The sequence below is a fragment of the Hyperoodon ampullatus genome (assembly GCF_949752795.1).
Source record: "Hyperoodon ampullatus genome assembly, chromosome: 17".
NCBI lineage: Eukaryota > Metazoa > Chordata > Mammalia > Artiodactyla > Ziphiidae > Hyperoodon > Hyperoodon ampullatus.
In genome coordinates this window covers 2,269,837-2,282,957 of record NC_136930.1, presented here as the reverse complement: position 1 = coordinate 2,282,957, position 13,121 = coordinate 2,269,837, and the positions used below count along the sequence as shown (strand labels likewise).

The window sequence follows — 13,121 nt, the reverse complement described above, 5'->3', positions numbered from 1 at the left end:
ATCCTCTAACTACAAATGCAAGAATTTCTGTGTTTTCCCATTTGCTCTTCTTCAGAAAATGAATTTCTCCCCATTTTCCCTAGCTGTACAATAACCAGCATTCCAGGCTGTCTCCTGCTTTCAGTGACTTAAGTCTTTTCCCTGTTGCAACAAACTTCTCATAATTATCATTTGACTGAGCACATAACATGCCATGTTTTTAAATTTATTTATTTTTACTTTTATTTATTTTTGGCTGCGTTGGGTCTTTGTTGCTGCGAGCGGACTTTCTCTAGTTGTGGCGAGTGGGGGCTACTCTTCATTGCGGTGCGTGGGCTTCTCATTGCAGTGGCTTCCCTTGTTGCTGAGCATGGGCTCTAGGCGTGCGGGCTTCAGTAGTTGTGGCACATGGGCTCAGTAGTTGTGGCTCACAGGCTCAGTAGTTGTGGCACGTGGGCTCAGTAGTTGTGGCTCACAGGCTCTAGAGCACAGGCTCAGTAGTTGTGGCGCATGGGCTTAGTTGCTCCATGACATGTGGGATCTTCCCGGACCAGGGCTCAAACCCATGTCCCCTGCATTGGCAGGCGGATTCTTAACCCCTGCGCCGCCAGGGAAGCCCTTTTTTAAAATTTATTTTTATTTTTATTTTGTTTTATTTTTGTAACGTGCCATTTAATAGATGCAGCGCAGTATCGTTTCTCTGTTGGCAGACATCTGAGTCACTTCTTATTTTATAGAACAGATAAGACTTATAATGAAAAATTATCTCAACTTTCAGCTGAATAATAATTTATAATTGTATAATTTATATATAAATTATATAACTTAAAATAATAATTTATAGTCTATTTCACTAAAAATGTCCTATATGCACAAAATAAGCTCCTTGAAGTCAGGGACGCTGTACGTTTCAGTTTTCTTTTCCCCGTAAATATAGTGGCTTGAAAATATTATGTGCTGTCTCAGTCATTTCATGAATAAAGACATCTGTATTATTACAGGTAGCATCTGTAACTCAAAAGTAGCTGAAATAGATGGTCACTGATGTCGCTCCTAAGTTGGAAAGTGTATGAGTAGTGTTAGACCAGCCTCAAAAAGCTTAAAATTCAAATAATGAAAACGAGGGTCTAAAACAGCCCTTGAAGAAATGAGCGTATTAGGCGTCGGGCCGGGGGTCCATGTCAGGGTGGAGCCGTTCCTTCCCCTCCTGCCGCCCCTCCCACCCTGTCCTCCTTGTCCTGCCGTTTGGAATTTCAAGCACAGAGAGAAGTGATGTCTGTTGATACTGCTCTGAATAAAATCCATGCAGTAAACGTGTGATCCACCCATCCACGGGCAGAAAGGGGCCCTTCCCTGGCGCTGTGTGTAATTTTGAACGCATCTGTGAGCTCACTTAAAGCCCATCTGTACCCACACGGCCCCCTGCTCCCCCCAGCCCGGTCAGGTGCTCAGAGCAGCCGGCTGGGACACGAGGTGAAGAAAAGCACCTCTTTTAAACATTAGGAGTGATTTTTTTTTTCAATCAGCCCATGATTACTCAAGATGTAGGACCATCACAACTCTGAGAATCTCCGATTTTTTAATGTACTCAAGGGAAGTTTCTTTTCCTGTAAAAGCTAAAATATATATTAGTGTTGTCTTGGAATAGTTGGTGTTTTTTCAGCAAGCTCGAATCCGCACTATTTATGGGGTTTGCTCTATAAAACACTGCAGCCCAGTCACGTGACTCCTGTTTCCTAAGCCATCTGTCACAGAGGTCTGGAATTTTATGTGAATGTTGGTTGTGCAGCCTTAACCCAAGTTGTTTTTTTTTTTTTATGAAAAATGTCAGCAGCTACAATATTTAGCATTTTACTTTACATTGGCCATTAAACTTGATAGCTATAGCTCTGTTTCTTTGCTATAGTTACGTATCAGCTTTGAAGCCAAAAATTGCTTTGATGTACTCCTGGCAGAATACATTGTATCATGGAGAGAGCACGTAGCACTGATATGGTTAATATCTTGGATTTTTGTAACTAAGGTTTATTAATGCTGGTATAAAAACGTATTTGATATTATACAGATGGCATAAGATGTGGTGGTTACTAAGTTATTATCCCGGATAAGCTGTACTGTGAAATTCAGGGCTTAAAACTATCACAGGAGATTAAACTATTTACTGAAAAGGACAGAAAGATATGACCAAACATCTTAGTACAAATATATTCGAAGTGTATTTACCTCCCACAAATACAATAGAGCATTTCTACCTCACAGGCTGAGAGATTGAGAATAGGAACTTTGCAGGTCAAACAAGCAAACAGAAGAGATGCTTTTATTTTTTAACTCAGGCGGCCGCTACGGTGGATCACATCTCAGGGGGGACTGCTGGGGAGGGAGTAAGGGTGCAGTGTAAATGGGGGGTTAAAGTAAACCCCTGGGAAGTAACCGTTAGGGATCTTAGGAGCATATTCAGAGAAGACTTCTGCTTTGCCAGCCAAAGGGAAAAGAGAAGAGACATTGTCCAAAAGCTAATTGTGAATTGATGGATGACAGTGACAATGCCGCTCAGGTATTCATTTGACCCACTTGCGAGGGTGACGCCTTCTGGGAGTTACTGCCTGGTGGTGTTCACGATTCAGGACCATGCACGCCATCCTCGGGCACATGAGTTGTGGAAGGTCCAGGGCACATGGGGACTTTGTTGGCACTTGAACCTTAAAAAGAAAACGAAGCTTAGCCAAAGGTCTCCTGAAGAGAAACGCCGTGAGGTGGAATTAAAGTCTCATACTGAGTATCTGGAAAAGAATCACCTTTATTCTGGAGTTTTCACTGTAGAACTTACCCCCTGCTGCCCGCCCCGTCCTGTCATGTGACACCTGGTACTTCCACTCCAGGCCCCCAGGGGAACTTTGGTTTACACTGCCCGCCTCGCCCAACGCGCCTGCCACGAGTTAACCAAGCTTTTCTGGCGCAAGGCACCCAGGGTAAAATGTCACTTTCATACTAATCTAATATAGTTCTCATATTTCCCTGTAAAAAGTCTCTTCCAGCTGGTTATTTGTGCACGTTTTTCACATTAGATTAATATTGTGATGGGGGAAGAATATTGTGCCTCTTTATAAACTCAAGTGTTAATGCTTCAAACGATGAATTGGGAGTGATAATTCTGCAATGAGAAAGGAAGGTTTAAAGCTAAACTTGGGGGAAAAAATAGATAAAACAGGTTTAGCCAGTCCATTTAGTATTTGGACCATCTTATTTATATTAGGCTTACTTTGTTTAAACCCAGAAACACAAAGCTCACTAATGGGGCTGCTCTGAAAAGTCTGCCTAAGAATTGAACATTAACCAAAGCAAATCAGAAAGCTAGATTTAAAATCAGATATACTTACATAAAAGCTTGCATTTAAAATGATCCCTTAAAAGCCCACATGGCTAGGCTACCACTGCAAACTGCTTAAATGTTTTTCTGTTTCCTATTGTATACCAGGGAGCCGAGATAGAAGTGGATGAAAATGGCACATTGGACTTAAGCATGAAAAAAAACCGAATCCTGGACAAAGCTGCACCCCTAACTTCCACTAACCCTTCTGTTCCAACTGCTTCCTCTTCCCCGTTCAAAACCAGCAGCCTGTTGGTCAATGCCGCCTTCTACCAGGCCTTCTGTGATCACGAGGGCTGGAACACGCCTATCAACTATAGCAAAGCTCATGGGAAGACAGAGGAGGAGAAAGAGGTATTGTTTCAATGTGGCCGATAAGCTTGAGACGGAGCGTGATCGGAGGGTGTGGTCAGCTTTTTCCTCCTGGATTAATTCTCACAATCCTGTGTAGATAATACATAATTCTGTACCTTGTTTTTGATTTTGGTAAAACGATGGTTTTAGATTTCAAGAGGAATTTATAAATGAATCCAACGTTTCCCATCCCTTGCCTAAAACAATATGTCATTAGGGTGCGTTGTACCCCCATTACGGCTGAGTAGTGTGTGCTGCGTGAGAGGTGACGTCATCTCTCCCTCGGAGACGGCAGCCTGTGAGGGGCAGCGTGTCACTCGACACCAAGCCACCAGCCTCCGTGTGCTGTGCACCGGATGCCAGAACACGAGAACGAATCGGGGGCAAGGACGCATCTCGTCAAATTCCCTTCAGTGGTTTCGTGGAGGGATGGTGTTGGCATCCCTGTGTGCAGAGCCATGGTCTGGGGACTGATCGTGGACGTGGGATGTCTCAGCCATGGCAACTCCAGAGTTGTGGGCTGGGTTATCCTTGGAGGTGGCTTCACCCCTGGAAGCCAGACATTGTGGCCGTGCAGGAATTCATCAGCCCACATCTCACAGTTGGAGTGCCCTGGCTGGGTCTGATTAGCCTTGACTCAGTGTCATTCAAAAGAGTTCATGGCCACGCCCTCCACTGGTTAGACTCAGTGCCATTGCAGATGTGACCCCGGCTTTACTGTAGGTGATTCTGTTTGTCAGGGAAGTAGTTGGTACTTGCCAGTTGGCATGTTTAAAGAACTGAAATAGACATTTGAAAGTGTGCATCATCACCTTTTTCAGTTGTGTGAAGCTCAGAGACTTTGGTGGAAGACTAATTTGATTTAGCATATGCTTTATTTTTTATTGAAGTATAGTTGATTTTCAATATCATGTAAGTTTCAGGTAGAGCACAGCGATTCAGTTATACATGTGTGTGTGTGTGTGTGTGTGTGTGTGTATATTCTTTTTCCGATTCTTTTCCCTTATAGGTTATTATATAATATCGAGTATAGTTCCTTGTGTGATTTTAGCATCTCCTTTAACATCTCAGGGCATGAGTCAATGTCAATGGCAGTGACGACAAGACTGGGCTGTTTCCTGTTCCCTTCTTTCCTTCCCTCCCATCCTCCCCCCACACACTTTCACTGTGATTCCCACGTCCAGGCAGTAAGATCGGTCCTGAGGATGCAGCGCCACCTGGCACACGCTTCATGCACACGCGTCCTGCACACGCTTCCTGCACACGCTTCCTGCACATGCTTCCTCCACATGCTTCCTCCACACGTGTGCTCAGTCTGGTAGGAGGACTGACCTGTAACCAAGCTCACGGACCAACGAGTAGGCTAAGCAGGCACGCAGAGTAGACGGGAGGACTGGAGGAGCCCCCAGGACCCAAGGCAGGCTCTGCATCACCACTGGCCACACCATCATGGGGAGGGTGGGGGGCTGATACAGCAGCAGCTTCAAGTTGGAGTCTGCCATACGGGGTATAGTCATTGCCATTCTGTTTGGCTTTTAAAAATTCACCCAAGGATTTCCCTGGTGGTCCAGCAGTTAAGAATCCGCCTGCCATGGGCTTCCCTGGTGGCGCAGTGGTTGAGAGTCCGCCTGCCGATGCAGGGGACATGGGTTCGAGCCCTGATCCGGGAAGATCCCACATGCCGCAGAGCAACTAAGCCTGTGCACCACAACTACTGAGCCTGTGCTCTGGAGCCCACGAGCCACAACTACTGAAACCCGCGCACCTAGAGCCTGTGCTCCACAACAAGAGAAGCCACTGCAATGAGAAGCCCGTGCACCGCAACGAAGAGTAGCCCCCGCTCACCGCAACTAGAGAAAGCCCACACACAACAACGAAGACCCAACACAGCCAAAAATAAAATAAATAAATAAATTATTAAAAAATATTCACCCAAGTATTTAGGGATGGTCTTAGTTAATCTATCATAACACTGTTTTAGAAGAACTGTTTCTTAAATCATATACATTTGACTCTAATAAATATAAAACTGACCCTGCAACGTGTAAGAAGCTGCTTCGCCTCAGGTGGTGACTGTGAACCAGTGAGTGTGCATCTCTGCCCTCTTCCACATCCCCGGCTGCTTCAGCTGTGCAAAGTCACAGAAGTTACACCTAACTTACGTCATCATACAATCCAGAAATCTGCCGGTATTCGCATTAGCGATCGCTCAGCACGCGGGTCTGAGATGGAAGTCAGGAGGCGGGGGGAGTGGGCTGAGAGCAAGTTTGTTGATTCGGTCCAGTCCGTGCACATCAGCTCCCGAGACAGGGGACGCCCCCGGTCCACGAGACCCCCGATTGCCAACCGGGCCAATTCCACTCCCCACAGGGGGACCTAATCGCAGTTACGAGGCCTGGAGGTGGAGGTCCAGTCAAAGGCACGTGGCACGGGGGATGATCCCTTCCAGATAAGCATAACGGCATCCCTGTTCTTGGGTGATCCTGCTGGAAGGAAACCCTCCGTGTTGGGGAGTCTCGGTGCTGTGTGCAGGGGGCTTAGACTCTCTGTCCTCACCCCTGCGAGCCTGCTGTACACAGGCCAAGGGCACTGTTGACAAGCAGTCTCCTTTCTGTTCACACACAGTCAGGCGTCCAGTCCATTCCTGACCAGTAACGAAGCACAGTGGGTTCTTGTTCCCCTTCAGGGGGCTTGTGTCATGTAACATCGGTTATAAGATTATGCAGCGATGCCTACAGGGTCGCCCTCGTGTTCGGGGACACTCCTGCTGCCTGGGGGTCTAGTGACACCTCAGGGACCTCCTTGTATGTACTTCTTATCCCTCAGATCACCAGAAAATTCAGTCTCATGACACATATTCTCTCTTTATCAACACGTGTGGATTCATCCAGGTGGCTTTAGGGATTCAGCTGGAGTACGTTCCTATCTAAGGCTTACTGACCTGTGACTGGTCAACGTGCCAGCAATGTCATGAGGAAGATGATTTGTTTAGATTAGATTTCTGCTCCTTCCTCCTTCCAGAATGGCTTACCTCCTTCAGGTCTGGTAGTGTAGAGTCACTGCTACAAATGGCAACCTAAGTATTCTGACGTCTGGACTTGACAAGCTAAGTGGAAACTCAGTGTTACTGAGAGCAGCAAAGAGGACTTTGGCGACATCAGCTGAGTTCTTGGAGTCCAAGCGCTCGCACTAGGTTTGAGTTGACAAAATACGGTTTAAGCCTAACGCCTGTTGTCACGGTCTGAACGTGGGTGGTTCATTGCTGGGGCGCTATCCCCGCGGGGATGCACACAAAGGTGCTTCTGAGCCCCTGTAACTCCCGGGACAGCTTCTCACTCTTGCTCTTTGTCTTCATCTGTGCCAAGGTAATTTACCAATAGAGAGTGTTTTTCACATTTTGTTCTGAATCCCTAAATGAAAAATGTGATACTCGATAGTTATTATTTTGAAAAAGTAGATTGTATTCAATGTCCTTGTTGGGAAGGTAGCAGAGGGAGGCCATGCTGAGTAAGAATAAAGATTAAAGATCTTTATAAACAGCATGTCATTCTCCTACCAGTTCTGAAAGGCAGGGTTATTATCAAAGTTTCTAGAGGAGAAAATTGAGGCTTGTGGGGTCAAGTTGCTGTTCTTTGGTCATATAGGGAATAAGCAATGGGCCTGGGCTTCCCTAAAATGAAGAGAAGGGAGAGGGAGAAAATGGAGAAAAGGAAAAGAAAAAGTCTACAGGAAAATGGAGACAGCTAGGAAATATTGAGAAAAAGCAGGAAGGAAAGAGAAAAGAGAATAATGAAGCAGTGGTACTTGGCCAGGTGTGTGCTGGAGACCACAGTGGTTTTGGTGCTTCTCAGGATGGCAGGACCAGAGCCCCTGAGCCCGGTTACAGGACGTGACTCCACGTGACCACACAAACCAGGGACGGATGGTCCTGGCTGTCCTTTCCGTGAGCTCTGCAGAGACGCTGCTCGGGGTCCCAGTGGTGCTCTGTGAACGTGGACTGTTCCCACCTCCCCAGCCCCGCACATCCCACACGAGACTCCCACCCGTTCCCACAACCAGAAACTGGGCGATTATATCCAATTCATTGTTATCTAGTTCATATGCACAACAGTTGCCTCATTTTGGTGGTAATTTTCAGAAAATATTGTCTGTCTCTCTCAGTGAAATAGCCTGTCCAGATGCCCTCTAAAAACAAAATCCTGAATCTGGAAAAAACTCAAACTATCTCAAAAGGAAAGCGCTGAGAAATAACTAGGGCTGTCAGTTTCATTCAACTGTCAGTTCTCCAAAGATTTCAGGCCTTCAAATATAAAAAGTGCCAGATGCTATTATCTGTTATTCATGTTTCCATTATGTTCTGGCCTTTACTGAAATCTATATAAACTTCTATCTGTACATTAAAGGAATTTCATTGCACCTACATACTCTCTAAACACACACATATATGTATGCCACATTTTCTCTTTATGTCTCCCCAATATAAATTTATTATTTTCAAAATGATACTTTAAATGTTGAAAAAATTCTGACAGATGATGTTGACATATTTTTATGGTGTGCTATTTAGGAGTTTATCCGATATAAAATGCTTCTGTAACAAAATTAAGCATTCTTATAGTGACGGTCACCTGTATTTTAATACATATGCTCTCTGCAAGCTTCTAGAGGTGGAATGCTGAGCAAAAAAAAAAAAGGAAAAAGACAATTATTTCATAATGCAATCACATACCCAAGAGTCCATAGTTTTTAAAAGAAGTTACAAAATGTTTAAAAGGTCATATCCAATAAAATGATCCTATTGAAACATCATCACGTACTACTGTGCTAAGTTAAATACCATATATTCTGCAAGCATTAATTTTGAATGCATTTGAGTCAAATAAGTTAAACTTTCATAGTTGATCATTTCTTTCAAAATCCCTTATTCCCTTGTCTTCCATAATGTGCAGATTCAACAAACAACAGCTAATGACCTTTATGTGTTCATCTGTAAATGTACATGCCTCCTTAGAGATACTTTGCTCTTGTTCATCACAAAGAAAATAATAAAATAGCTCTTTTTCACTTTATGCCATTTTTTGTGAAAAATTCAGCATCTGAACAGAAAAACAAAAGCTGTTCCACACTGAGACAAAATTGGATTTATCATTTGTATCTACTTTCAAAAGGCCAAGACGTTTGTAAATTATAGTGGAAAACACCACCCGGGCTGAATCCAGGTAGCTCCAAATGAAACGGAAGGTAGTGCTAATGCTTCGCTTTAGGCATTTACACTGTGAAACATGAAAAGGATAAGCATAATTCACTTCTTTTCTATAGATTCCACGGAAGCAGCATTAAAATAGCCCTTCTCTTCTACCTTAGTAGACAACTATCATCAAACACCTATTTCTCTTTATTTTTCAGGGGTGTATTATTATCTGCCTCTGTTTTCAAACATTAATCAATAATATAAAATGGAATACTCAGTATTAAAAATAATATGAAAGAAGAAATTAGACCAAACCAGGTTTTATTAATTTGGTCTGAAGATAATGTTACTTGAGGTAGTGTAAACGTATTTACCACTGTGTGGTCCTATATAAAATAATTGATTGAACTGTTATCCAAGTAATTAATGAAAGAAATTGCATTTGCCTTTATGACTGAGATGAAGGCTTAGAGTTTTTCTTTATTTGGGAAAATCCAGGGATTTTGTTTTTCCACTGATTTTGGGTATAGACTCAGGATTATTAAAATTGTATTTGCCCTTGCAATTTCATATTCATTTGATTTAAATGAGATTTACCTTGAATAACTCAAAATTGTTTTCTCACCTTGAATGGATCAATACTTTTGAGATTTAGGAGACAGTTTTTTTATATTAGTTAATCTGATTTTAATATTAAATCCAGAACATATTATATTTACTGGATATAAACAATGATAAAAGTAAGCTAATTATGTGACTGAATAAAACCGTCATTAGTTTTCTGTAAGATAATATATCAGATGGTAAATAAATGATTTGAAAGGATCAATGAGATTTCCTTATGAAATCAGGATCAGTACCAAGCTTAAAATAAGGCCATGAAAATTAGTGATAACCCAACAAGAGATTCCATCCAATGAGTAAAACCATTACAAAATGCCAACTTAGCAAAAGAGAAAATTTAAGAAAAACAGGAAGTGATGTGAGACTAAAAGCAATTATCCAGAAAAATCAAACTAAATGTTGCCTAGATATTGTGGACTCAGTGATTACATATTTAAACAAACAATTTAAATCTTAATTATCTGCTTATCAGAAAGGACATTCTGCTAGCCTAAATTCACTTCTTCCTTCTCTGTTTGAAAATATGTGTGATTCATTTTTTGCAGTGTTTCTTTTGTTTTACCAGTGACTGCTGTGTGCATAAAGAACTCTTCCTATGTTCTCTAGGAAATGTTTGCTATACTGTAAAACTTGAAATATATTAAAATATTAACTTATTTACATAGCTCAAGAAATACCTCTGTAGTTATATTTGCCAAAATGCAAACTTTCTAAAGGTGTGCCCGTGAGTTATAATTTCTCATTCTTCACCGAGCATAAATGTCCATAGCGGTCCAGATCTACCCGTATACTCATTATCTTATTTATTTTGTGTACAAATCCAATGAGGGATGTCATCTAAGTCTTTAAGCCAAAACTCAAATTTGACCCCAGTGACTTCAAATACAGTTGTCTTTCCAGGGTTTCCTAATGCCTTGTGTGCTTCTGTATTTTTGTTTGTTTGTTTGTTTTCAGAAAGACCCAGTGAGCTCTCTAGAAAATTTAGAGGAAAAGAAGTTCCCTGGAGAGGCCTCCATACCAAGCCCTAAACCCAAGCTCCACGCAAGAGATCTCAAGAAAGAACTAATCACGTAAGTCATCTGGAATGGCTTACTCTGTGGTTCTAGAACAGAGACTCCAATTCAAAACCTTGAGTAATAAATAACACCTTGGCTTATGGAGCCGACTTTGCAGATGTTTTAGGGCAATTTCAACCAGTTGGTAGTTAAATGTTCTGTATTTACCTAGACCTATGCTCAGAACTAAGAGCATTATGGAAAACATGTACCTGACATGATCTCATGCAAAGAGAATTAAAAGTCTAATCAACTGAAAAACAACACATGTCAAACAATTAGAAAGGTTTATGTTCTGATCAGCAGATCTTAATCTAACACCCACTGGCCTCAGAGGATCCAAGTCAGGGCTTCAGGAAGTCTACAGACACACAAAACTTAACTGCAGAGTGTTATCTGGGAAGGGGGTTCACGGTTTTCGTCACATTCTCAAGGGGTTCGGTGACTCAGAAGTTGAAAGGACGGGGCAGGAGGTACTAGTCGAGCTGCAGTGGGTTCTGAGACAGGCCCGGCCGTCCGGAGCTGAGCCCCAGGACCAGGTGACCTGGAGAGAGAGAGAGAGCAGGACGAGGGCCCTGGGAAGATGGCCAGGTTTCCCGTAACAAGCCACAGGGTGTTTGAGCAGAAAAGTGCACTAGGGCTGGGGTATCTTAGGAAGAGCAGTGTGCAGAATTCTTTGAGGCCGGGTGCGCGTGGGGACCGTCTGGCATCCGGAAGATCATCTGAAATGTTGACTAGAGATGTAGACGGGAGATCGTGAGCTGCGGCCTGGGAGACGGGGCCTCCAGGGAAGTTGTATAAGAGGAAGGGGACAGAGTGCCCGTCCCAGAACTCGAGGGCACGCATCCTGCTGGGACCTGACAGGGAAAAAGAAGCCCACAAAGGATAAAGACCTGGGGCCGAGGAGGAGGAGGAAAGTGATGGTCAGGGGAGCTAGGAGCTCAGAGAACTCTCACCTGGGCCTTCGATGGTTTCAGATGCCACAGCAAGTTCAAAGAGGTTAAAGCAGAAAAGGCAGGACAAACCCCAGGAGAGTGGGTCTTGGGAATAAGGGAGGCCAGCCAGCGGGGGGACACGTGGCGGGAACGGGGGGCAGGGGGCAGAGGTGGGGTGCGAGGGACGTGCCACCAAACGACACAGGGTCATTAACTTGGACGGACTGTGGCCTGAGCCCAGGTCGCACACTCTTATTCCTTTTTCACCCCGAAGATCTCTGACCGGGGGCTGTTGGAGTTCAGAGTGTGGCTCACCGCTTGCTTACAGGTGTGAGTTCTCCTGGGCCATCGCCAGGACACGGGCCGTCCTGACCACCTGCCTCCTCATCTTCCGGTCACCACTGTGCGGGGGACATGGAGACATCAGGTGGACGTTGAGGGAGGGAGAGAGGGGCAGGGAGGGGAGGGGCTTTCAGGCAAAGGCAAGGCGGGAGCCGTGGCTTCTGGGCATTTATATCCTCAGCAGATCGTGTAGTCCCGGGGGGGTGGTTGCCGGGAGTGAGTGAGTGACATGCAAGAAAATCTTTTCCACAGGAAAGTGATTAAGCATTCATGTATATTCTTACCCAAGTACATTTGAAGCTGCCAGTTAATGAGAGTTTCTAGCAAAGAGGTGCCCTGGCACTTAGGCACTGGCATCTGCACCCTCTCTTCTGAAGCCCCCAGCATAAAAGTACGTTTACATTTTTCTAATAAAATAGATGAAGCGCCCTGTCCTGAGCAGAACGCCTGCCCACCGACCTCTGCGGGGCCGTCCTCTCCTCCCTCAGCTCTTCCCCCACGTGTCACCCACCCCAGAGGCCTTCCCGGCTGCTGTGGTCCTCCCTTCCCAGCCCTGCCGCTCCCGCCCCGTTTCCCAGGAGGGCAGGCTGTTCCAGCCACCGAGGTTGCTTCTTCCACGTCCCCGCGCGGGTCCCTGGTACCACTGAAGTGCCGCTCGTTTCCCCAGTGACAGGGACACACCTCAGACGCTGCACAGGCCCTGCACACAGAAGTTGTCGGTCAGAAGCCCCCGGTCCAGCATCAGTCTGTCCTGTCCACACTCAAGTGACTTTTTTTTTTAACACCTTTATTGGAGTGTAATTGCTTTACAATGGTGTGTTAGTTGCTGCTGTATAACAAAGTGAATCAGCTATACGTATACATACATCCCCATATTCCCTCCCTCTTGCGTCTCCCTCCCACCCTCCCTATCGCACCCCTCTAGGTGGTCACAAAGCACCGAGCTGATATCCCTGTGCTACGTGGCTGCTTCCCACTAGCTATCTATTTTACATCTGGTAGAGTATATATGTCCATGCCACTCTCTCACTTCGTCCCAGCTTACCCTTCCCCCTCCCCGCGTCCTCAAGTCCTTTCTCTATGTCTGCGTCTTTATTCCTGTCCTGCCCCTAGGTTCTTCAGAACCATTTTTTTTTTTAGATTCCATATATGTGTGTTAGCATATGGTATTTGTTTTTCTCTTTCTGACTTACTTCACTCTGTCTGACAGCCGCTAGGTCCATCCACCTCACTACAGATGACTCAATTTCGTTTCTTTTTATGGTCGAGTGATT

At 44.6% G+C, this 13,121-nt stretch overlaps 1 protein-coding gene across 3 annotated transcripts in view; it reads left to right on the top strand.

Annotated features, from left to right (window-relative positions):
* Nucleotides 1-13,121, top strand: part of ST18 (ST18 C2H2C-type zinc finger transcription factor) — a gene marked incomplete at both ends in the record, with an annotated part of 122,461 nt that overhangs the window by 87,381 nt on the left and 21,959 nt on the right. For 2 of the 3 annotated variants that reach the window (XM_079722184.1, XM_079722183.1), the window contains one exon: nt 10,470-10,585. In XM_079722184.1, coding sequence (XP_079578310.1) covers nt 10,470-10,585 — 116 coding nt within the window. Of the gene's footprint in view, nt 1-3,454; nt 3,701-10,469; nt 10,586-13,121 lie in introns of all 3 variants that reach the window. The other variant, XM_079722182.1, reaches the window with a different exon arrangement.